Here is a 26751-nt window from a genome sequence, read left to right as displayed (position 1 = left end):
CTTTAAGCTATTTTTGTAATTGAAATTGTTTGAAAAACTTCTACTTGCTAATGAAAACACATCTATAGTGATACATTTAATAAGCCCCAAAAATTTTAAACTTATTTCAAAAGCTTATTTCCAAATTTGTGTTCAGAATTGTCGGTAAACATTTCTGTGGGCTAGTTGAAACAGATAAACCGTAAAACAAATTACGAGATTTCAATGAATTTAAAATAAAACTATTAGTGAAGGAGAAATTAAAAACATAAGTTTAAACAGAATTAAAAGTTACCGTTTGTTTTCCAATATAAAGCGACTTGAGAGCAGGATCAAATAGAAGATTTTTCGGTATTATATCAATAGGAGATTGTTGTTTGCCTTCCGAACAAATCTTCCACATGGGATTTACATTCCAGAACGACGCTCCTGTAATATTCAAAAGATATAGCAACCGCAATGGCTCTAGTTTGAATCCTTATATTACTGTAATCAAAATGAAATTTGACAGTTTAAGTAACCTGCAGACATAAATCGTATGATGTACGTATCAATTGGATCTTGTTATAACACAAATACAAACAAAAGACGAAGTTTTTCATATCACTCCAAGGTTCATTAACGCGCAAACTTCTTGTTATATAGCAACGATATGTGGAGAGAAAACGATTAAGCAGTAGGGAAACAAGGACTTTGATATTCAGAATAACGTAGGATTTATAATTTTTCTTCCTTCTGTTAGCCAAATAACGGCAAACTAAAGAGCAGACGGGTGATTCCTTTTTATACTGACCCAGTCTCATGTTTATAAGGCTATTCAGGAGTTTCCCACTATTTTGAACTTCATTCATTTTTATTTCCTTCAAGTCAAATGCTGTCAATGAACCAGGAAGTGGCTACCAAAAGAAAAACATGAACGCCCTTGATACTGTGAGACCACATATATAAGAAATGCTTAACAAACAAAACTCTGTACTAATGAACAAAACAAACTAAAAAAGAAATATAACAACCCAAATTATAACCAATCTTTAAGCATGAAAATAAAAACAATCATGCATAAAAAATTAATAATAAAAACAGAAAAAGAAAGGAAGAAGCAACACATCTATGAACCTAATTCCAAAATAAAGTATTTCATTTAACTCTTAAATAAACTAAGCGGTTCCACCACCCGGATGTTCTGTGGAAGAGAATTCCAAATGTTGAGACCTGGATATCAGACAAAAATCCTTCTCTAGCTCCACTTTTGTATCCAGTGACTAGATTGTCAGCATTGCGGGTGCTATAACTATGCAGTGATTTATTTTCTCTATAAGAACCATGAGATACCTACGGACTGACACAATTCCAATACTGATACTAGAATAATCATGCTTGGTAATCTCGTAATTGCCCAATATTAAGCACTTTGATCTTGTTATAACACGCTTCAGTGGTTTTCCAAATATCCACCAATAAGTCGTATTACTTGGTTTCGAAGAATTCGCACTCGTTTAAAATTTGAATATAAGGTGCTAGAACACAGCATACATCCGTATGAAATATAAGGGTGGGCCAAAGAGTACTGATATAAAAGTAAAAATTTGTGGTGGTAAAAAATCCTTAAAATTTCGAATTGCTCCATGTCCTCATTCGATTTTCGTTGCAACAATATCACTATGTCGTTTCTAAGAAAGATTGTGATCTAGGTAGAAACCAAGGTCCCGCGTCTCGTGCGCTTGTTTAACTGGCTCCTTCGCAAACAAAATTTTACATCAATGCCCTGGGCTCACCTATTCTTGAATATAAAATAAAACTAGTCTACGCAATCTATAAAATAGTAAAAACACAAAAAATTCTTAAAACGCGACTAGCCATCAATATCAAACTATGTAAACATCGACTAGAAAATGTTAAAGTAGTTTAATCGGCAACTGAGGTCAGACAAAAATCAGCCAGGTAGAATCTTATACACCGAATATAGTATACTCAAAATATAGTTGAGGACCAGACACCGAGCCTTGTGGGACCCCACAAGTTACGAGAAAAGGGGCACAAGCGACATCATCTATCATAACATTAATAAACCTACCATTCATACAACTTTCAAAAACTTTTATCTATCATACACTTTTCTCTCTCTTTGAACTAAGCATTTTTATAAATTCTCCGTATTTATAGCCCCTACAGCATAATGAAAAACAGAGCAGTGCATGAAATCCGCAGCTCTTGGTTTGAATGAAGTTAACAAACAAAACAGTTTTTCAAGCGGAAAATAGGAGTAACATTAAAACTTAAGGCGAACAGAAATCATTTCGGAAATTGGGGAGGCTCCCCCTCCTAAATTCCTCACTTTTTAACGGAAGTTTGAATTTTTGTCAAAATAATTTATAAACAAAGGCTGATAGACAAGGGCCATTGAATTGCAATAAAAATATTTTAAAGTACTAAAAAAGTGTAGAATAACGAACTATATGTTGAGGAGAGAAAAACTCCCCTCATGGACGGAATAGCTTCTGTTCATCTTAAGCTTTAATTACATAAAATACAAAAATAAAATTAAATGAAAGAGTTTAAAAACTGAACGTGTAGCTTACCAGAAATTCCATCATACGTCCACCACACATCCCAGCTTGCGTACGCAGTTCCTAGAATTAAAGATACTGTATTTTTTAAGCTATTATATGTATCGTAGTCAGTATTTTTACCACTACAGTGCTTGTAACTTGGCATTTTTAAAAATTTTCTCTCTTTTTAAGATGAGCCATAATAGTCATGTCGAAGACTGTCTGTCTGTTTTTTAAAAATAATTCTTCATTAAATGTTACATACAAAAATCTCGGTTAAGGCAGAATATGGCTGTCTTTAATAAACAGAGTAACTCAAACCAGCCGAACATTTAAATTAAGTGAAAAAGAAAATTTGTTGTGAACAACAAAGATTTGTGAATGACATAATATGTATAAGCAAGTAAAGGATGAAATAAAAAAGAAAGTCTAAAGCAAGTGAATTGTTTCCTTCTGTTGTCTATAAGGAGAGGGGGCTAAATTTTTACAATCAAAGATTTTTATAAAATACCCTTTTCAAAGACGTTGACGCTTGTTTTTGAAATAGTGCAAATAGGATATCGTTGTTTTTAATTAGGGCCCTTATCATGTCCCTACGCAGGGGAAGGGGCCTTTGGGTCAGTATTCCTCCACGAGATCCTAAACACTTTTAAACTTCTTGGCTCTTCTTATTCAATTTATCTTATTTTTTTTTGAAATTCTCACAAATTTGCTTTTGCAATATAATTTTTATTGTTAAAATTAATCAAAAGAGTAGTTCTCATTAGTAAGTCAGCTTCAAATTCCGTTTGTTCTTCACTTGACAGTTTTTTCTTCTTTACTTGTTTTTAAATTTTTAGTTTCTACAAGCCAGAATCTATTCGTTACTAGGGTTTGTCTGACGACGCAGCCATGATTTGAAACCAGGAAGAATGGGTATATTACAAGAAAAATATAAAAAAAAGCAGGAGGAAATCATTTACATAATGAAAGTCTAGAAGAGGGAGTGCAAAAGAACCAAGCCTCCTTGTACGTGGCCCATCCTTGTTTCAATATTATTGCCATATTTTTTCTATCTATGTAACTTTGCGTGAAACGTGTCGCTGTCTGTTTATTTATTAATTCGCTTTTAGTTTTGTATTAAATACTAAAAGTAATGTTTCAACGAAAAGTAAAAATGATATTCAAAGCTGAAACCGAGTAATTACATATAGTGAAATTGGCAAGATACACAAATTAATAGAAAGAGAAACTGCCATGTGTAAAAAAAAAAATCGTACCTATAACAAGAAGTAATAATAATTAACAAATTAGTCAAACTTCAAACAAACAGAATTTGTTATAAAAACAAATTTGATGTCCCTCCCTCTCTAACCCTCTACATTGTTTTTGGTTTCCAGAAAAAAACACAACTTTAGATTATTTCCTAATAGAAATTTTCTTTCTGCATGGTTGGAAATTCACATATTCAGAGGGGCTGAACCCCAGGTATGATTTTTGAAGCCATTTCCATTCATAACCTAACCTGACTCTAATCCCTTCAATCTCAGCAGCATAATTCACAAAATATCCTGCCTTATGATTACTAACTGGGCATGACGACCAGTAACTGGAAAGTTACTTATTTAGTCACTGCCCCATGTCATGACATAAGTAGTAACGGTAGTCATGGTAGAAGTAGTTGTAATAGCAGAAGTAATCGTAGTAGCATTTGTGCTAGGAATAGTTGTAAATGAATCGACCGTCGAAGGAAAATTTGTCGTAGGACTAATCCTGTCAAGAATAGTGGTGGTAGGGCTATTTGAGCTGAGGGTAGGCGTGGTCGAAATACCCATTTCCAAAAATGTCTTGATAGAAGTAATCGTAGTGGTAGACACTCTTGTTGGCTGGGCAATGCATAAGCCCCCCTTCCTTTTCTTAGTATTGACCCCTATGACCTCTTAGGGAAATTGGGAGCCAAATTGTTTATGTGGCAGAATTTGGAAGGTTACTGTAGAATGTTAATTTCTCTCGATTTTTTGTTAAATCGAATTAGCCCTTTCTGGATTTTGAATGATCATTGCTTCGATACTGATAACCCATTAAAAAAATAAGTTTTCCTTGTAAATAAGAGCTCGAAACCTACTCTCTAAGGTTTCCAGACATGTTTGACTTGAGGGTATAATTTACACTCAGATCGTACTTCGTTTTGCTAATGTTTTCCCCTTGTTTCCACAGCTATGGAAATTTCCTATCCTAGTAATTTTTAAGAAGCATATAGAAATTAATTAGTTTCTAACAATTTGATTCAACATCAAAATCGAATTCTTTTTTGCATATGTGGCATATTGCTGTCGAACATCAGTTATTTGGAGTTTCAGTTATTATTGGCTAATGCCTCTCTTTCTCTCCGTTCACTACCATGAACAGTGTGATGACCCTGGTGAAGACTGATATAACTATCATTGTTGTTGTTGGCACCAGGACTGGAGCTGTGCAGAAAAATGAGAAAATCATGTTATTGACAGTTTCCACTTTAAGTTTAACTAATACCAATAATTTTTTGGTTTCTTTGCTTAAATTGTGAACCAAACATTTTTGTTTAACCTATTTTATACCAGTAAGTTCATACTTGGACAAATACAGCAAACTGAATTTGCCAATTGCCTTTGCTACAGGGAAGGATCTAATAGTGAGGACAAAAAAAATACACAAAATTTGATTTAAAGCATAAATTTTCCCAGGGTTTCAGCTTTTTTGAAAATGTGCTAACAAAAATTGCCAAGGTTTCGAACATACCATGGGTCCAATCTAAAAGCTTTCTATGCTGTGAAAATTGACCTTCATAGTACATAAGTTTAGTGATATGTCAATGCCCACAAAACAATTAATCTTATTTAATTCTAACGGAGCAATTACACAAATGATTCAAAAATGAATCAAAAATGAGATATTACTTTCTGTACCTCCTACCATTGAAACTTTTGATTGGGTTGCTAGTTCTCTCAATATTTCGCATCAAAAAGATCAAAAGTAGAAAACTGCGGAAATCAAATTCTTTCAAGCCCACGGGCACTTGTATTTAAATTCGAGATTTTTCCCATTTTCCAACTGTGAAATTTCTTCCTTTCCTCTGGACAGGAAATTAAATTAGGACCTTACTTACGGAGAACAAAGATGATAATGGTGATGCACTGCATGACGGGATCCAAGAATCGGATAATTAATCAATCAACTGGAGGTGTCATTAAAGGTCTCCTGCTGGCAGATTTTACAATCGCACCTAAAAGTTCAAAGCATCAAAACCTCAGGAAAATTAAATAATGACACAAAAGTTACACCAAACATCATTAGAATAAATTTTGTTGAAGGCAAAAATAATTGCTTAGAAGTGTTTACGATAATGCTCAGATTAAAAAAAAATGGTATCTAAAAATATTCCTTTCAAGAAAGCCTGGAATTTTATTCAAAGAGTGTCTTGCACATAAATGTATTCTTCCTCGAGGGCTCTTGTTGGCTCAAATTTCGTAGAAGCTCGTTCTAAGTTTTTGGCAAATCGAGCCTATTTCTCATTAGGTGCTTTTGGATTAACAAAATTGCTAGTTCAAGCTCCAAATTCTAATTGATAGGATAAATTTCCAAGCTATTTGGTAAAACTACCATTAAGTATACTTGACCTAGAGATATGCCCAAACTTGGAACCAAGTTAGATGGTAATATAGCTGAAGAAAGTGATGACGATGATTATCAGAATTTGACCTGAGGTAAATTCTTGAACGAGTCCAGGGATTTTCAATATTAAGAGGAAATTTTATAGTAATTACTGAAATTATGATTATAAATAGGCTACTTCTAAAACCAGTGAAATTAAGTAATATTAAGTAATATTAATACCAGTAATATTAAGAGGACATTTTATAGTAATTGCTGAAATTCTGGTTATAAATAGGCTACTTCTAAAACCAGTGTTGTTACTACGGAAGAACTAAAATAACAAACAGAATAAGGTTCATTCGACAAAAAAGAAATCTTTAAACTAGTAAAATTTCATAAAATGTCAAGCCAAGCTAAAACAAATACTATTTTTTATTCATAGAAGGAGTGATGCTTCTCAAAGTCTGATTATTATTCATATTCATAAGGGATACTTCTAAGAAACTACCTAAAAAAAGAAATTGTTCAAAAGTAAGTAAATTTTTTGAACGAGTGCTTATTTGAGAGCACATGGGCTGCTATTAACACAGCTACTAGTTTTTCTTATAGTTTTATTACAATTACCAATGAACTTTACGCGTTAAAACATCGAAACAAATGGTAGAAACATGTTTAATTGGAAGTCAACATTGAATGGCAATTTTCTACAGGATTTACGCGCTTTTGAACAGCACGTATCAACAACTGTTGTAATATGAAAACCCAAGGATGGGACTCAACTGGCAAATAATAAGGAGAAATATGCGGTATTATTACTTTTTCCGGATTCATAATTCCTTACTGAGGTGAAGCATATCTCTGCAATTTCGATGAATATTTCACCGTTAAATTCAACAATTTTTTGAAGTCTGAAATGTTAGTTAAAGCTCCAGTTTGAGAAATACAAACTTTTTTGTTTAAGCCGGCAAGGATACTCACGGCTGTGGATTCTTCTGCTTCGGTTTTATGGTATATGCTAAGAGCTAGAGTTCCCTTAAAAGAGTTAAAAGAGTTCCCTTAAAATCGCAAAAATTATAGCCCTAAAGACCTTTTCTGTTTCAAACCCTCCCTTTTCCTCCCTGAACAACATTTTAGGAGTTAACGATTTGATGGATTGTTATAATCCTTAAAGCATTTATGTCCACAATTGTATGAGTGTAGCATGAGCTATAACGGTGCTACGCTTATCTGCACAGTAGGGTTGGGATGCGTGTGTGTGAACACGATTAAGTGAACTAGTTTTCAAAAAGTTAAAGAGAGATTACATTTTTGTAGTTTTTGAATTAGAGAGGATTAGAAAGTTAAGAGCAGTTTAAGGCTTGAGTTTAGTATTTGAAATAATATACAGGTCGACGCTCGCTAGTTCGAAATTCATGGGACATCGACTTTTCTGCGAATTACGTACAGTTTGACTTATGTGTAGTTCGTCTTGTGGAGCTAGTTTTACATAAGATTTGAGCTACAGAGGTGCAAAATCACTTATTTTATTCCCTAGAGCCACTACAAAGACTTTATTAGTGCATTATAGACGACATGTAAGGAATTTACTTTCAAATGTGAAGACTTGATTTCTAAATGTCAATAATAAATTTAGTTTGCTAGGGACTAGACACCTGAACATTAATAAAGTTTGTTACAAATTATATTAAAAAATTCAATCTATATCAAAGTTTACAAGTTGCAACCTGCATACCTGGGTTTCGACTAACAGAAGTCCCTTGAAAAAACTTCGAGATACAGAGGTAAACTTTTACTTGTGGGTGTAAAGTGAAGGTTAAATTGCGACTTTTTTGCTGAATTTTGAGCTATAAAGGTAATTTTTGGGTCACTTTGAGCTACAGAGATAAAATATAACCGCTATTTTTTCTTTTTTCTTTGACTTAGACAATTTTCAACAAGAGGACTAAAAATACTTCGAGATATCAAAGATTTCGAGTCACCAACGTTCGAGTTATCGAGAGTCGACTGTAATAAATATTTATTTTAAGCTTGTTAAGATACTTAGGATATCTTGCTACATTACTAAAGTAAATAAATGCAAATGATCCCATTTTTTACTCATAGTATAATTACACTAAACTTTAAGTACCATTTCAAAGAGTAGGGATTAAAGGAGGCGGCAGCCTTATTTATGCTTAGGATAATCCTGAATCTAATGTTGAGAGTGATTTTTTTTAATCGAATCGAGATATCAAAGCTCAAAACGAAAAGAAATTGGCCTTTACATAAAGGGACTGTCACTGCCTAAAAAACACCCCTCACTTTTTACGCTAAAATTACATTTTATGAAGACTATCGCTAATGCTCAGAATATAATATTTCTCCCTGAAAGATTTCTTATCCAAAAGCTAACTTCAGAATAGGGGCTAAGAAAGAATGCCAGCATATTTCCCCTTACGTTCAGTATATACTTTTATGAGTTATGATTTAATAAGAGGCAACTCTTATTAAGTCCTACAGTCATAGTGTTATAGTACTAGCCGAGTGGCTGGTGAGCTGGATTCGGGATCCTTTGTCAGAAGGGCGAGGGTTCGAATCCCTTCAATAATTGTTGCCCTCCAATAATTTGAAGAAAAAATTATTGTATAACTCATGCCCCTTGACTATCTGGATATGAACCCCTCTCGCCCCCCCCATAAAGAAGTTGGAGATTCGCCCGTGTATTTTTTCCCGGAGGCAATTCATATGAAAGGGGTGGTCGTATAGACTTCGGAGGGGGCTCATTCGATTAGAACTCGGAAGCTCTAGTACCTTTTTTGAAGTCAAAAGTGATCGGAAGCCCACCCAGGGTTTTTTTTTTTTATCCCAAACGCATTCAATGAAAATTTTGAGATAGCCATTTTGTTAAAAAAAAAAGTTCAAATATTAGATAATAAAAATTTTAGATTCGGCAATCCCCCCCGAGCCCGGGATCAAGTATTTTAATTTATGTCCTGGGGTATATAAGGTTTTATGGAAGGGATGGTCTTCTAAACTTCAAAGGGTGCTCATTTATTCGAAATTGAAGGTTCTAGTTCCTTTTAAGAGTCAAAATGATCGGAGGGCAACTAGACCCCCGCACTACGCCCTCTTCTCCCCAAATATGTCAATCAAAATTTGATATATCCACTTGTTCAAAATAATACTAAGATCAGATAAAAAAACCTTGAGGTTGATACAGCCCCCCAGAACCCTGGGGTAAGTTTTGTAAGTTATGCCCCGGGGGTATACAAGGTTTGTACGGAGGGAATGGTCGCGCAGACTACGGAGGAGTTTCATTCGATTAAAAATTAAATTTCTAGTTCCTTTTATTAAGAGACAAAAGTGACATGAGAACCGCTAACCCCCTCCCCCCCTCTACACGCCCTCTTTTCCGCAAATGGATCCGATGGAATTTTCGGAATAGCTACTTTTTCTAAATAGACCCAATATCATGTAACAAAGCACTCCCGAGAGGTTGGCATAACCCCTCGGTGCCCCAGGGCAAGTGTTTTAAGATGTGCCCAGGGGACATATAAGGTTTCTATGGAAGGGGTAGACGTATAAACTTCGAAGTTGGTCCATTTGAATAGAAATTGAAAGTTCTAGTTCTATTTTTAAGAGTCAAAAGTGACATGAGGACCGCTACCCCCCTTCCACTACACGCCCTCTTTTCCGCAAATGGATACAATGGAACTTTCAGAATAGCTACTTTTTCTAAATAGACCCAGTATCATATAACAAAGCCCTCCAGAGGGGGTTGGCATAACCCCTCGGAGCCCCGGTGCAATCGTTTTAAGTTATGCCCAGGGGGCATATAAGGTTTCTATGGAAGGGGTGGGCGTCCAAACCTCGGAGTGGGTTAATTTGAATAGAAATTAAAAGCTCTAGTTCTATTTTTAAGGGTGAAGAGGGATCAGAGGGCCAGTAGCCCCCGCATGCCCTTTTTCCCAAATAAATCTGATCGAAATTTGAGATATCAATTTGGTTCAAAATAGTCCCTGTATCATATAACAAAGCCTCTGGAGTTGACAAAGCACACCAGAACCCGGGGTCAGGGATTTTCAGCTATTCCCCGCGGGTATATTAGGTTTTATGAAAGGGGTAGTCTTGTAATCTTTGGAGATGGCTCATTTGATTGGAAATTAAAAGTTTTACTTCCCCAGTTTAGAAGTCAAAAGTGATCATAAGGCAACAATCCCCTCATCACGCCCTCTTTTCTCCAAATGTATCTTATCGAAAATTTGATATCGCCTTATTGTCCAAAATAGTTCAAAGATTATATAAGAATGCATTTGGGGTTTAAACAACACCCGAAAGCCCGGGCACGAGTTTCATAAGCTGTGCCCCGGGCATATAAGTATTTTATGGAAAAGGTCGCCAAATAAAGTTTGGAGGAGGCTCATTTGATTGGAAATTAGAAGTTATATTTCCCTTCAAAGAGTTAAAAGCTATCGGAGGGCAAAAAGCTCCCTGCCATGCCCTCTTTTCTCCAAATGCATCCGATCTAACTTTTGAGATAGCCATTTTGTTCAAAATATTCCAGAGATCATATAAAAATGATTTTGGGGTTGACACAATTCCTAGAGGCAAGGATTGTAAGTTATGCCTCAGGGACATATTAGGCTTTTATGGGAGTAGTGGCCGTATAGACTTTGGAGGAAGCTTATTTATTGGGAATTGAAATTTCTGGTTCCTTTTTAGGAGTCAAAAGGGCAGGTACCCTCTTCCCATGACCTTTTTTCTCCAAATGCATCCGATCAAAATTTGGAGATGGTCATTTTGTTTAAAATTGTCCAAAGATCATATAGCAATGCCTCTAGGTTTGGCACAACCCTGCGAAGCACGGTGTATGGGTTATAAGTTATAACCCAGGGCTATTTAAGTTTCTTATGGAAGGGTTTGTCGCATAAATATTGTAGGAGACTCATTTGATTTGAGATTGAAATTTTTAGATCCATTTCTCGAAGTCGACAGTATTGAACGGCAACCAGCCCTCCCGTCACAAACGCCCTTTTTTCCTAATGCAAATTTTGAGCTAGCCTTGTTCAAAATTTACAAATGTCAAATAACTATGGTTCCGGGTTTGAAAACCGGCCAAGCCCTCCGGGAAAGGGCTATAAGTTATGCTAGTTGCCCATCATTAACACACAAAGATTTATGGAAGGCGTGGTAGTATGAACTTTTGAGAAGGTTTAATTGATTGGAAATCAAATTTCGTGTACCCTTTTTGAGAGTCAAAGTCCTCAGTGTGTAACCAGTCCTCTTGCGCCCTTTTTCCTCAAGTGCATCCGATCAAAATTTTAAAATAGCTATTTTGTTCAAAATAGTCAAAAATTTTAATAACTATACCTTAGGGGTTGAAAAATCCTCCATAGCCTCCGGGGCAAAGATTGTAACTTATGCAAGTTGCCCATTGCTTACGTATGAGGTTTTTGTGGAAGGGGTGGCTGTATTAAATTTGGAGGGGGCACATTCAATTGTAAGTTGAAACTTCTAGTTTTTGTTAAGAGTTGAAAGTGGGCAAAGAGAAACCAGCCCCCCTTTCCCCGAAGTTATCCGGTCAAAAGCCATTTTTGAGGTAGCCATTTTTTCAAAATAGTCCAAAGGCAAAATAATTATGCTTCTGGGGTTCAATCCCCCCCGTCCAACTCTTAGTGAAAGGGCTCTTAATTATTCAAGCTGCTTGTTGTTACTTTGATACTTTGTTTACTTTGATATTTTGATTTACTTATTTACGGGGCAACTTTGATCTATGGGGCAAGGGCTGCAATTTTTGCAAGTTACTTATTGTTACAATGATACTTTTTTTTTAATTTGATACCTGCTTTACTTTAATACTTTGTTACTTTGATACTAGTCTGGGTAGGAAAAAAAAAAGTTTGGATAGGATAAAAAAATATTGAAAAACTTAAAACTTTGGAATCAAAACGGACAGAAATTAATGAAAAACTTTCCGAAACAGATATTATTCAAAGAAAAGTAAAGGCTAAATTAAATTTAAGATTAGCAGAAATGAAAACCTATAATAATCCAAACTAAAAACGACCAGAAATTACTGTTAAAGAATAAATGAAACCCAAAACGAACACAAACTAAATAAGCAATCACAGCAAACAAACATACAACAGATACAAAAATAAAGGAATTAATAAATCTTAAAATGAGTAAAAATTAGATTGAACATGCAAATCAACTTAAAATGAACAAAAAGTCTGTATTAATAAAGAATAAATAAAACCCAAAACAAACAGAAATTAAATTAAGCAATTATAGCAAACAAACATGTAACATTTACTAATATAAATGAATAAATAAATCTTAAGTGAGTGAAACTTAAATTGAATAATCAAATCAAGCTCAAAAAGGACAAAAATCACTATAAAAAAGAGTTTGGCTACTGCCCCCTTCCCTAACTGAAAAAGTATTCAGCCTACTGTGTCACATACCCTTTACTGAAAACTGCGTGTGTCTTGAACAGCCTCGGAAAGAACTAATAAAATAAATTAAATATTTGATATATAAAGATATTAATTGTCTAATGCTTATCAGCTGAAGATTTTATTTCACTGCAATTGTCAGTTTTAGCGTCCTTTTTAAGTTACCGAAAAGATTAGAGCGAAGCTAGCCCCCGTCCCAAGCCCCTTTTTCCCCAAAGTCATTCTATCATATTGTCGAGATAACCATATTGTTCAACATAGTTGACAGCTTCAATATCTATGCTTTTGGAGATATAATGACCCTCAATAGCCCCCTGAGAAAGGTCTTTATATTATGGAATTTACCTTTTATTTACGTATAGCATTTGTCATTGGGAATTATGCATACATTTTTTGAACAGGGGGCGGGGGGGGAATGAATTTTATGCTAGGAGCGTTTTCCATGAGGAGGTAAGTTTCCGGGTGATAAACTTTTCAGGGGAAATTTTACACTGGGGAATTTTCCAGAATTCCTATACAAAATTCTTTTTATATATTTTACTTTCTTTTTGCCGACTCAATTTTACACATGGAGATGTTAAGAGTAATTGTCTGGGTAAGTTTTCAAAGTGATTGAATTTTCCAGAGAATACTTCCATGGGAGATATTTTGCCGTGAAGGAGGTGGGACGAATTTCTTGAAATTATTTGAAAACGATCAGAAATTAAATGAAAAAAAATAAGTTTTTCAACTGAAAATAAGGAGTAACGTTAAAACTTAAAAACGAACAGAAATTATTACGTAAAAATGGCTCCTGAATCACAAAGGCCGTGAAATTAGAATTAATAGCACTTTTGAAAGTGCCAAAAAAACTTAACATAAAGACCGAGGTATTGATGAGGGGGCGACCCCTTTCATATACGTAATAATGTTTTTAAGTTTTAATGTTGCTCCTTACTTTCCGTGAAAAAAAAATTGTTTTCTTATTTAATAGAACTCAAAGGGAGGCCTGAACTATAATATTAATGGCCAATTTCAAACTATGCTAAATTAAACTTATCTTCCAATGGTTTTACAATTTGATTACTACCAAAATCACATGTATAGCTTTTTGTTTTATTAACGCTTATTTTGCGTAAAAAACTTGTTTAATGGGCTACATACCAGGTGTAACATTAAAGCCTTAAACACCTCAGGCCAACTCCAGAGAGAAACTGTCCCGTTTTAAAGAGGATCAACCGATAAGTAGTACCAGGACTAAGAATCAGGACTGATTCCTATTGGACAATTTCCGCCTGAGCAAGTCATCCAAATGGACCCGATTTTCCGGATGAATTCTTATTTGAAATTTCTGAATAGAAAGAGAATATTTTCAACTGTTTACAAGGTGCAAAAAAGGGGACAAGCTTAAGGAGGGGAATCTGATATAGTTTGGATCAACTGAACTCGAGCATGTTAAACTTCAAAAGCAAAGCCAAGTTTTACTAGCTGTGGGAAATCCATCAATATAAACTGGTTTTAGATAACGGAAAAGTCCAAGGGGGAAAATAGTAATTCTTACACAAAATTTAGTACGGGTCAAAGAAGTTAAGAAATAAATAATTTTTGGCTCGAATGAGCTAGTTTCGCCATAAATTAGCACCAAATTATTATTTATGAGAGGCTACTGAAATCGCTGGTAATTTTTGTGGCAAAATAGAGTAGATGTCAAAATCAATTTTCCTTTCTGAAATCATGGTAGCTTAGCACATTTTAATTTATGTTCAAGTGTTAAAATGACTTGTGAGCATTCCTCACTATGTAGGCTATGTAATAGACCACGGCTTCAATCATTTAGCCGTTCTAACAACCTCCCCTTTACGTCCAAAATAGAACTCAGGAACCATCAAATTAAATGTAAGTTCAGTTCATGTTAAGTTTTAATACTGGATTTTATTTACATGCGAAAAAAACTTGTATTTTAGCTTAAATTTTGCCAGTTTTTCAATTAATTTATTATCAAATATGTTGGGGTAGCGAATTTAAGTAAAGTGTGACCTGTACCAGCAGTAACTAAAATTCTCCACTCATGTTTAGCTCAAATCATATTTAGATTGTACTGAATATGATTTTAAAAGGGAAACTAAAATAAATAAAAAATGAAACGAAAGTAAACAGATCCATAAAACTTAAAACGAACAGAAGCTATTCTACATAAAAAGGAAGCGTTGCACTGTTTTCAACCTATTATCCTTAGCCGTTCCTGGGATACTGCAGATCTGTCCTTTCGAAAACCTGGATGCATGGAGTGTCTTTGGATTTTATTTGTTCTGTGTCTTTGAACTTAACACCCTTAGCTGTTCCACAAATATTGTAGACACGCCATTTTGGCAACACTGGATGACAACAGGGGTACACGCTTTTGCTTTGGTTCAACACACCCATCAACATCCCTAAAGATTTTCAATTTAATGCCCTCGGCTGTTCCTATGATACTGCAGATATCTCCTTTAGACCATCTGGGTGCTAATAGTGTCTCCTGGTTTAGTTCAACATTCCACTCAACATGCCCTGAAATATTCAAGCTAATGCCCTCAGCTGATTATGAGATATTACGATACGCCCTTGTGACAGACTGGATGCACAAAGCGTCTTTTGATGTAGCCTTACATCCCCCTTAATATTTTTCCAAAGATTTCAGCCTAATACCCATAGACGATAAATATATACTGTAGTTATCGTGTTTCCGAAAACATGGATGCACTTGATTTGTTGGACAAGTTATATTATTCAAACTCAAAATGAACAGAAGTAGTAATCAACAAATAAATGATGACCAAAATGAACAAAAAATTATAACATAAGAGCATCCTGAGGCTTCTAAAAGTAGGACGGTCATTTGTGACATACTGAAATGATTTAAGCTTAGAGCTGTGTGTATTTATTAGTCATTATCAGTCACATAATGATATTCTTTTCTGAAAGTCTCTGCAGTCTTTTACTTAGTGTTGTAATAGAAGAGAAAATTTTTAGAATGTATATTATTTTCAGTCAATAAAAAATAACATTTTAGTTTCTTTGAAGGCTCATATTCGGTCCTTTTCCTGTTTGTTTAAATTTAATTTTTTTTAAGATTGTTTTTCTATTGTAATTTCTGTCTATTTTTGGGCTCGTTTGTTCACTGACAGTAGGTTCTGTTTATTTCACGTTTGAATCATTATATCACTTTAATTCTGCTTATCTCTAGCTTTAATATTGCTATTTGCTTTTATTTGAAAAAAATTTCATTAATCTTTTTTAATTTATTGCAAAGAAAAGCGCCTATGCTTGTGTAAGAGACAAAATGACAAAACACTAATAATTAAATGAAAATATCGTCTACATACATAGATTAATATAAAATCAGAGTCAACCGTATAGCGTTGCCTATAGTAAAGGTCATAATGCTTCAATGTTTCATTATCATTACTATAGTTATTTTTGCTTAAAAAGTTCAATTTTTTTATTCAACAGTAGTCTATACTTCTTTTATAAATCTCTTCAGCCACCTGTCAGTACAATCTAAATGTAAATTTTGATTTTACATTAGAAATATTTGCGATATTTCCACCCGTTTAGATTTTAAAATCATTTTTTACTTTTCCTTGAAAACCCTTTTTAAGAAAACTGTTATTAATTAATACAATCTAAAGAACAGATCCTGCTAAAACTACGATACATCAGATATAAGGAAAGAGCACTAGAAGACTTCAAAGGACTTACCTTGCATGATCCACAGTGACGTTTCGAAGTAAATGAATAAACATAACATTCAGAAAAGTTGTCATTTTTCACGTCAAAAGAAATTCCAAAACACGCCAAGATTGCATGACCAAGATAGGTTTTCTTTTTTTGGACAAATAGAAATATTAATAAAAAGACCATGAAACATTTACTTCATGAAATATGAGGACTGACTAATCTTCAAGGCTGGAAATGTGCCTTCGTTTAATAACAAGAGGGTAAATAAAAAAGTGCTGAAGTCAGGGAATTAGCCGATGTATTGCAGGGATAAAGCATTAAAGTATATATTATCTATAAAGATTATTATAGATTCTTATAAGAAGGATACTATATATAATAATATAAAAACTAGTACATTATGAAAATATCTAAGCAATATAATTTAAGAACAAGAGCTAAGAGCTCATATAGCACTTGTGACGAGGTCGGAAGAGCCAAGAGCTCATATGTAATGAGCTCTAGCAAAATTCTAAGGATGAATGGATTGTTTTAAAAGGAAAGCCAGAGGCTTAATGCCGGTCGGGATTTAAAATAAGAGCTCTGAGTCACGAGGTCCTTCTAAATATCAAAATTCATTAAGATCCGATCACCCAACCGTAAGCTAAAAATACCTCAATTATTCTGATTTTTCCTCTCCCTTCAGCCCCCCAGATGGTCGAATCGGGGGAAAACGACTTTACCAAGTCAATTCGTACAGCTCCCTGACACGCCTACCAATTTTGATCGTCCTAGCACGTCCAGAAGCACCAAACTCGCCAAAGCACTGAACCCCACCACCTAACTCCTCCAAAGAGAGAAGATCCAGTCCGGTTACGTCAATCACGTATCTACAACATTTATAAGCGTATTTCAAGATTTCTGGTTTCCCTCTCCAACTCCCCCCAATGTCAACAGATCTGGTCGGGATTTGAAATAAGAGCTCTGAGACACGAGTTCCTTCTAAATAACAAATCAAACAGTTCGTGGTAACGAACTGTAGTAAGGAGCGACCCGGCTCAATAGTAACCAAAACTCTAAAAAATGGAATTTTGATACCAATAGCTACATCAAAAGAATCGCATTTTAATGCTGGTTTTAAATATATAAGTTTCATCAAGTTTAGTCTTACCCATCAAAAGTTACGAGCCTGAGAAAATTTGCGTTATTTTAGAAAATAGGGGGAAACGCCCCCTAAAAGTCATAGAATCTTAACGAAAATCACACCATCAGATTCAGCGTATCAGATAACCCTACTGTAGAAGTTTCGAGCTCCTATCTACAAAAATGTGGAATTTTGCATTTTTTGCCAGAAGGCAGATCACGGATGCGTGTTTATTTGTTTTTTTGTTTTTTTGTTTTTTTTTTTTTTTTTCCCAGGGGTGATCGTATCGACCCAGTTGTCCTAGAATGTTGCAAGAGGGCTCATTCTAACGGAAATGAAAAGTTCTAGTGCCCTTTTTAAGTGACCAAAAAAATTGGAGGGCACCTAGGCCCCCTCCCACGCTAATTATTTTCCCAAAGTCAACGGATCAAAATTCTGAGATAGCCATTTTATTCAGCGTAGTCGAAAAACCTTATAACTATGTCTTTGGGGACGACTTACTCCCCCACAGTCCCCGTGAGAGGGGCAACAAGTTACAAACTTTGACCTGTGCTTACATATAGTAATGGTTATTGGGAAGTATACAGGCGTTTTCAGGAGGATTTTTTTGGTTTGGGGGAGGGGTTGAGAAGAGGGGGATATGCTGGGGGAACTTTCCTTCGAGAATTTGTAATGGGAGAAGAAAATTTCCATGAAGGGAGAGCAGGATTTACTAGCATTATTAAAAAAAAACAATTAAAAAATAAAAGTGAAAAAGCTTTTTCAGCTGGAAGTAAGGAACAGCAATAAAACTGAAAACAAACAGAAATTATTACCCATATGAGGGGCTCACCTCCTTCTAATACCTCGCTCTTTACGCTAAAGTATTTTCGGTAATTTCAACTACTTATTCTACGGCTTTTGTGATTCAGGGGGTCATTCTTAATGAATTGGGATAAAATTTAAGTTTTAGTGTAAAGAGCGAGGTACTGACGATGGGGCGAATCCCCTCATGTATGTAATAAAAACATGAGAATACAAAAGTTCTTTACGTAAGCTAATTTATAAGTTACGTAAATCTTTTACCAATAAAAAGATTCGTAAAAAATTAAAAGTTCTAGTTGCCTTTTTAATTAACCAAAAAATCGGGGGGCAACTAGGCTTCGTCCCCCGCTCTTTTTTTCTCAAAATCATTCGATCAAAATTATAAGAAAGCTATTGAGCCAAAAAAAAAATATGCAAAATTCGTTTTGATCATTCCTCTGCGGAGAGCCAAAATCAAAACATGCATTGATTCAAAAACGTTCAGAAATTAAATAAAAAAAACAAGTTTTTTCAACTGAAAGTAAGGAGTGACATCAAAACTTAAAACGCACAGAAATTACTTCGTATATGAAAGAGGCTGCTTCCTCATCAACGCCCCGCTCTTTACGCTAAAGTTTTTTACTGTTTTAGAAAGAAGAATTGAGAGAAAGAGTCAAACTTTAGCGTAAAGAGCGGGGCGTTGATGAGGAAGCAGCCTCTTTCATATACGAAGTAATTTCTGTGCGTTTTAAGTTTTGATGTCACTCCTTACTTTCAGTTGAAAAAACTTGTTTTTTTTATTTAATAAAACATATGAGCCGTATGACCTTTACTATAGGCAACGCTATAGCGTTATCTCTGATTTTCCGTGCTCGATCACCCGTATATGCTGTTTTATTTAAACAAGAGGTAATATGAAAAGAGAAATGAATTTTTGTAGTTTTGGCACTGTCACCGAAAGTACAAATACTGATAAACTCTGGAAGTAATTGAGCAATCTGAAGTGGTTGAAAAATGGCTCCAATAGCTGAAAAATGGCTCATGTGACTAATGACTATTATTAACAAGTAGATGAGGGAAGGGGAACGAGTTTAGAAAAAATCCATCAAACACTGTCGGAAGTCACTGAAGAACCTCACACTGTATAACCAGCTTTTTTCAGCTCAAAAGAAGAAGAAGGAGAAGCAGTTACTCTTAAAAACATGGTTTTCACAATAAAACAATAGAAGCTTCCGATTTGATCTAAGGGGTAGACACAAACCCGTACTTATAAGCAAGAGTAATCATCCCTGTCCCCCCTGAAGCCTGAATATTTTATTGAGGCCTCGTATTTTGTAACTTTTTTATTGTGGTTTCAGAAAAAAATAAAAAAAATAATCAGTAATATTTAACAATAGCTAAGGGCTATTGCCTTTTAATTTTCTACTTCTGCCATCTAATTTGTCTGTCTTTCAACATTTTTCTTTATTCTGCCTTCATCCAAAAAGGCTTGGAGCCTTACCCCAAAACAAATTCATAAGCATTTTTTTTGAATAGCAGAGGATGTACTTGGTTAAAATCACTTAAAATAAACAGTTTTTCTTTACTTTTCGTGGAATCGGATACCTTTTCTTAAACTATTTTGACAGCGTTGTTCCAATCTAAAATAAATATTCCTGCAAAATCGCCCGATCTTGGTCGTAAAATAAAGTTTAGAGAGGATTCATATTAATTTCCAAAAATATGAAATTTTCAAGAGGGAATGGTGAGATCTCAATATCCATCATTAGATCCAGCATTTCGAAAAAAAATTCATATCAGATTAACATTAGAAGTTGTTATGTTTTTTCTACTACATAATTTGTCTTGTCCTTTCTTTAGAATTGTGTTGCAAGGGCTATCTTACCAAACCAGTGGCTTAAAAAGTTCAAAGAAAAGCTATCTAATTTTCAACTTAAATTTACTCCCCCATTTTTTTAGCAACAAAAATATTACCGAAACTAAATAATGGTTTGCCCTTTTCTTTCCCTCAAAATGACAAATTTAGTGAAAAATAGTCAAAGCCATTAGAGAATTTGTTTTTAAGCACATATGAAGCAATGATAGCGTGTATCAAACAGTTCGTGGTAACAAACTGTAGGAGCGACCCGGCTCAATAGTAACCAAAACTCTAAAAAATGGAATTTTGATACCAATAGCTACATAAAAAAATCGGATTTTAATGCTGATTTCAAATATATAACTTTCATCAAGATTAGTCTGACCTATCAAAAGTTACGAGCCTGAGAAAATTTGCCTCATTTTAGGAAATAGGGGAAAACATCCCCTAAAAGTCATACAATCTTAACGAAAATCACACTATCAGATTCAGCGTATCAGAGAACCTTGCTGTAGAAGTTTCAAGCTCCTATCTACAAAAATGTGGAATTTCACATTTTTTGCAAGAAGACAAATCACGGATGCGTGTTTATTTTTTTTTTTTTTTTTTTTGGTTTTTGTTAACTTTCATCAAGATTAGTCTGACCTATCAAAAGTTACGAGCCTGAGAAATTTTGCCTCATTTTAGAAAATAGGGGAAAACGTCTCCTAAAAGTCATACAATCTTAACGAAAATCACACCATCAGATTCAGCGTATCAGAGAACCTTGCTGTAGAAGTTTCAAGCTCCTATCTACAAAAATGTGGAATTTCGCATTTTTTGCAAGAAGACAAATCACGGATGCGTGTTTATTTGTTTTTTTGTTTTGTTTTTTTTTGTGTTTTTTTTCCCAGGGGTGATCGCATTGACCCAGTCGTCCTAGAATGTCACGGGAGGGCTCATTCTAACGTGACCAAAAAATTGGAGGGTACCTAGGCCCCCTCCCACGCTCATTTTTTCCCAAAAGTCACCGGATCAAAATTCTGAGATAACCATTTTATTCACCGTAGTCAAAAAACCTAATAACTATGTCTTTGAGGACGACTTACTACCCCGCAGTCTCCCTGGGAGGGGTGGCAAGTTACAAACTTTGACCTGTGTTTACATATAGTAATGGTTACTGGGAAGTGTCCGGACGTTTTCAGTTTTTTTTTTGGTTTGGGAGGGAAAGTTGAGGTGGGGGGGGGTTACGTGGGAGGATCTTTCCATGGAAAACTTCTCATGGGGGAAGAGACTTTCAATGAAGGGGGCGCAGGATTTTTTTGCATTATTTAAAAAAACAAGGAAAAAATAAATATAAGAAGTTTTTTCTACTGAAAGTGAGGAGCATCATTAAAACTTAAAAAGAGGAGAAATTATTGTGCATATGAGGGGTTTACCTCCTCGTAATACCTCGCTCTTTACGCGAAAGTATTTTTAGTAATTTCAACTATTTATTCTACGGCCTTTGTGATTCAAGGGTCATTCTTAAGGAACTGGGACAGAATTTAAGCTTTAGTGTAAAGAGCGAGGTATCGATGAGGGGTGAACTCCCTCATATACGCAATAAAAATATGCAAACATAGAAGTTCGTTACATAAGTTAATTCGTAAATTATGTATATTTTTTACTAATGAAAATGTTCGTAAAACAATTAAAAGTTCTAGTTGCCTTTTTAAGTAATCAAAAAATTAAAAGGCAGCTAGGCTTCCTCCGTCTCTCCTTTTTTCACAAAATCTTCCGATTAAAACTATGAGAAAGCCATTTAGCCAAAAAGAAAATTAATTTGCAAATTTCGTTTTAATTATTTATGTGCGGAGAGCCAAGATCAAAACATGCATTTATTAAAAAACGTCCAAAAATTAAATAAAAAAAACGAGTTTTTTTAAATGAAAGTAAGGAGCGACATTAAAACTTAAAACGAACAGAAATTACTCCGTATATGAAAGGGGCTTTTTTTCCTCAACGCCCCGCTCTTTACGCTAGTTTTTTCCTTTTTTAAAAAGTAGAGCTAAGAGAAAGAGTCAAACTTTAGCGTACACAGGGAGGTGTTGAGGAGGAAAAGCCCCTTTCATATACGGAGTAATTTCTGTTCGTTTTAAGTTTTAATGTCGCTCCTTACTTCCATTTAAAAAAACTTGTTTTTTTTATTTAATTTCATTAAGATACAGTCACCCGTTCTTGAGTTAAAATACCTCAATTTTTTCTGATTTTCCAAATTAACAACCCCCTGCTCCCCCAAAGAGAACGGATCCATACCAATTATGTCAATCTCGTATCTATAACTTGTGCTTATTCTTTCCATCAAGTTTCATCCCCATCTCTCGACCCTAAGTGTTGTCCAAGATTTCCGGTTTCCAAGATTTCTGTTTCCCCCCTCCAACCCTTTATGTCCCCGGATCCGATTCCTATTTAAAATGGAGCATCTGAGACATAAGATTCTTCTATATATCAAGTTTCATGGAGATCCGATCACCCATTCGTAAGATACCTCGATTTTCACGTTTTCTAAGAATTCCGGATTCCCCCTCCAACTCCCTTCAATGTCACCGGATCTGGTCGGAATTTAAAAAGAGAATTCTAAGCCACAAGATCCTTCTAGATATCAAATCTCATTAAGATCTGATTACCCGGTCGTAAGTTACAAATACCTCATTTTTTCTAATTTTTCCAAAATACTCCCCCCCCAACCAACTCAACCAAAGAGAGCGGATCTGATCCGGTTATGTTAGTCATCTATCTTGGACTTGTGCTTATTCTTTTCACCAAGTTTCATCCTGATCTCTCCGCTTTAAGCGTTTTCCAAGATTTCCGGTCCCCCCTCTAAGGACACTGGATCTGGTCGGGATTTGAAATAAGAGATCTGAGTTTCAACGTCCTTCTAAATATGAAATTTAATTAAGATACGATCCCTCTTTCGCAAGTTAAATTACCTCATTTTTTCTAACTTTGTAGAATTAACCCCCCCCCCCCAACTCTCCCAAAGAGAGGAGAACGTTCCGATTATTTCAATCCCGTATCTAGGACTTGTGCTTATTTTTCCCTCCAAGTTTTATCCCGATCCCTCCACTCTAAGCATTTTCAATGATTTTAGGTTCCCCCCCCCAACTTCCCTTTCACCGGATCCGGTCAGGATTTAAAATAAGATTTCTGAGACATGATATCCTTCCAAACATCAAATTTCATTAAGATCCGATCACTCATTCGTAAGTTAAAAATACCTCATTTTCTAATTTGTCAGAATTAACCCCCCCCCAATCCCCCAAAGAGAGCGGATCTGTTCCGATTATGTCAATCACGTATCTAGGACTTATGATTATTTTTCCCACCATGTTTCCTCCCGATCCCTCCACTCTAAGCGTTACCAAGATTTTAGGTTCTCCCCCTCAATTCCCCCCAATGTCACCGGATCCAGTTGGGAATTACAGTAAGAGCTCTGAGACACGATATCCTTCCAAATTTCAAATTTCATTAAGATCTGATCACTCCTTCGTAAGTTAAAAATAAACTCGTTTTTTCTAATTTTTCAGAATAAATCCTCCCCCCCCCAACTCCCCCAAACAGACCAGATCCGTCCGGTTATGTCAATAACGTATCTAGGATTTCTGCTTATTTTTCCCACCAAGTTTCATCCCGATCCCTCTAAGCGTTTTCGAAGATTTTAGGTTCCCTCCTCCAGCTTCCCCGCATGTCACTGGATCTGGTCGGGATTTTAAATAAAAGCTCTGAGACACGATATCTTTCCAAACATCAAATTTCATTAAGATCCCATCACCCGTTCGTAAATTAAAAATACTTCATTTTTTCCATTTTTCCGAATTAACCGACCCCCCACTCCCCCCCCCCAGATGTTCAAATCGGGAAAACGACTATTTCTTATTTAATCTGGTCCGGTCCCTGATACGCCTGCCAAATTTCATCGTCCTTGCTTACCAAATTTCAGCTTACCTGGAAGTGCCTAAAGTAGCAAAACCGGGACAGACCGACAAACAGACAGATAGACAGACAGACCGACAGAATTTGCGATCGCTATATGTCACTTGGTTAATACCAGCGCCATAAAAACTATAAGATTGATTGTACTTAAAGTGTAGTCATAGGTGTGTAAACAGGTAAAGTGTAGACGTGTGTTAAGCTTACCTCCTATCCTGATCTTCATACTTCCACCTCCAAACTAGTTAGGTATAAAAAATAAAAAGCAGGTTTAGAAGTTAAGTATTTTAAGAGATTTAGCCCTCTATGCAATAATAGTTTGAGTTTTCTTGGAGATACATCTCCTCGTCCATTTGGTCATTGTTAGCAAATATGACAAAACCTGTACGTTTTGTTGTTAAGATTAATCAAACTCTATGAAGACTTGTAACTAATTATGGACAAATAATTAAACGCAAAATATATTTTCCACTAGAAATGAATTTCAATGAATTATCTAGTGAAGATTTCCCGATCATCTTTTTAAAAATTGTGGCCGTCACGTTGTTAACCTTACGGTCAATTCCTAAAGAGTTAATTGTGATACAGTACTAGATTAAAAAAAGCATATATAACTAAAACATCTTGATTTTTGCACGTATTTCAAGTCTGCAGTAGTTATTGGAGGCAAAGCTGGCATAAGCCTTTTTTCAGGATTGTATAAAAATGAAGTTATTTCCACTTGTTGATAGATAGTCTATCATCCATCCGTCCATCCAAGGGCAGAACTAGGGTAGATAATCATAGAACTAAGAGATGATCAAGATTTTTGGGTTGACTCATGACGGACAGTATCGACTGGACTTGCATGCAAAAGACGGGACTGAATTTGCTTGGACCCACTGGTGAACAAGTGACCTAAGCATAATAGTTTTGCCAGCTTAGAGTCTCAGTCGGACTACCGTGTTTTAGGATTGATACATGACCGACAAGTCCCCTGGATTCCAAGGTAAACGGGGAGACTTGCAATTTTACAAATGTTTTGGTAAGCGGCACGGATAAGCGATGGGAGTAGCTATGACTCTTATTGATACATAAAAGAGACTACTTTATATAACAAACTGCTTATTACTTTACAAAATTTAGGAAAACATTGTTAAATTACGGTTTAAGTCTATTAAAACTTAACAGCAAACTCAAATTATTACAGAATCACGAGCTTTACTTATGAAAATTCATTTCTAAAATAATCATGGTGGCAGCGATAGTTGCAGCCGAAGAAACAGCAGAACGCGAACTATAGTAACACAAGATATGAAAATGTGTTAAAAAACTGCCATTGTAAAATACCATTTGTACATGATTTACGAATGATAACTATTAGTTGAACTAATCTTAATTGTAAAATGTTATTTTGAAAGCATACTTAGAGGAATTTTAAAAAGCCCTTCAAAAATAGACTTGAAGGAAAATGAAAAGAGTACCTATTTCCCATACCTCCCACACTCAAGAATCACACTGTGAAACTCGAGATCAAACCGGTTTCATATGTCTGTAGTAAGAGATTAAATAAAAAAAACTAGTTTTTTAACTGAAAGTAAGGAGCGACATTCAAACTTAAAACGAACAGAAATTACTCCGTATATGAAATGGGTTGTCCCCTCCGCAATCCCTCGCTCTTTACGCTAAAGCTTTTAATTGTTATAAAAAGCAGAATTGTGGCAAAGAGTCAAACTTTAGCGTAAAGAGCGAGGGATTGCAGAGGGGACAACCCATTTCATATACGGAGTAATTTCTGTTCGTTTTAAGTTTGAATGTCGCTCCTTACTTTCAGTTAAAAAACTAGTTTTTTTTTATTTAATTTCTGAACGTTTTTGAATTAATGCATGTTTAATTTTGGCTCTCCCCACATAAATTATTAAAATGAAATTTGTATATTAATTCCTTTCTTGGCTAAATGACTTTCTCTTAGTTTTGATCAGACGATTTTGAGAAATAAGGGGTGGGGAAGGAGGTCTAGTTGCCCTGCAATTTTTCGGTTACATAAAATGGCAACTAGAAATTTTAATTTTTAACGAATGTTTTTATTAGCAAAAAATATACGTAACTTAAGAATTAACTTACGTAACAAACTTTTATATTCTTAAATTTCTGTTATGTATATGAGTGGGTTTGTACCCTCGTTAATACCTCACTCTTTACACTAAATCGTAAGTTTTGTCGCAATTCTTTAAGAATGACCCCTGAATCAGAAAGGCGGAAGAATAAATAGTTTAACTAAAAATACTATAGCATAAAGAGCGAGGTTTTTATCTCCTCCTAAATACCTCACTCTTTATGCTAAAGTATTTTTAGCACCCCTCATATGCGTAATAATCTCTTTTCGTTTTAAGTTTCAATGCTACTCCTTACTTTCAATTGAAAAAACTTTTCCATGTTTATTTTTTCATTGTTTTTCATTGTAATTTTAGAAAATTCTGCGCCCTTTTCATTGAATTTCTGTTCCCCCATGACATATTTCTCAGAGGAAAGATCCTTCCACATAACTCCCTCCCCTCCACCCCACCCCTTGCACTTGAAGCCCCTCCCCCAGGGACTGTGGGGGAGTAAGTCATTCCCAAAGACATAGTTATTATGGTTTTTGACTATGCGGAACAAAAAGGCTATCTCAGAATTTTGATCCGTTGACTTTGGAGAAAAAATGAGCGTGGGAGGGGGCCTAGGTTCCCTCCAAATATTTTGGTCACTTAAAAAGGGCACTAGAACTTTTCATTTACGTTA

The 26751-nt window shown here is 35.2% G+C and overlaps 1 protein-coding gene across 3 annotated transcripts in view; it reads right to left on the bottom strand.

The window, feature by feature from the left end:
• The window catches only part of LOC136024998 (carbonic anhydrase-related protein 10-like), a 76592-nt gene extending 62756 nt beyond the window's left edge, over positions 1 to 13836 (bottom strand). For 2 of the 3 annotated variants that reach the window (XM_065700617.1, XM_065700619.1), the window contains exons 1-4: positions 13721 to 13836; positions 5653 to 5769; positions 2559 to 2609; positions 275 to 408 (exon numbers count right to left, since the gene is read on the bottom strand). In XM_065700617.1, the coding sequence (XP_065556689.1) occupies positions 275 to 408; positions 2559 to 2609; positions 5653 to 5686 (219 nt within the window). In that variant the 5' untranslated portion in view covers positions 5687 to 5769; positions 13721 to 13836. The remainder of the gene's footprint in view (positions 1 to 274; positions 409 to 2558; positions 2610 to 5652; positions 5770 to 13720) is intronic. The other variant, XM_065700618.1, reaches the window with a different exon arrangement.
• Positions 13837 to 26751: the final 12915 nt, after the last annotated feature.

This window comes from Artemia franciscana, chromosome 3 (genome assembly GCF_032884065.1).
Source record: "Artemia franciscana chromosome 3, ASM3288406v1, whole genome shotgun sequence".
NCBI lineage: Eukaryota > Metazoa > Arthropoda > Branchiopoda > Anostraca > Artemiidae > Artemia > Artemia franciscana.
This window is presented reverse-complemented; position numbering and strand designations above follow the sequence as displayed.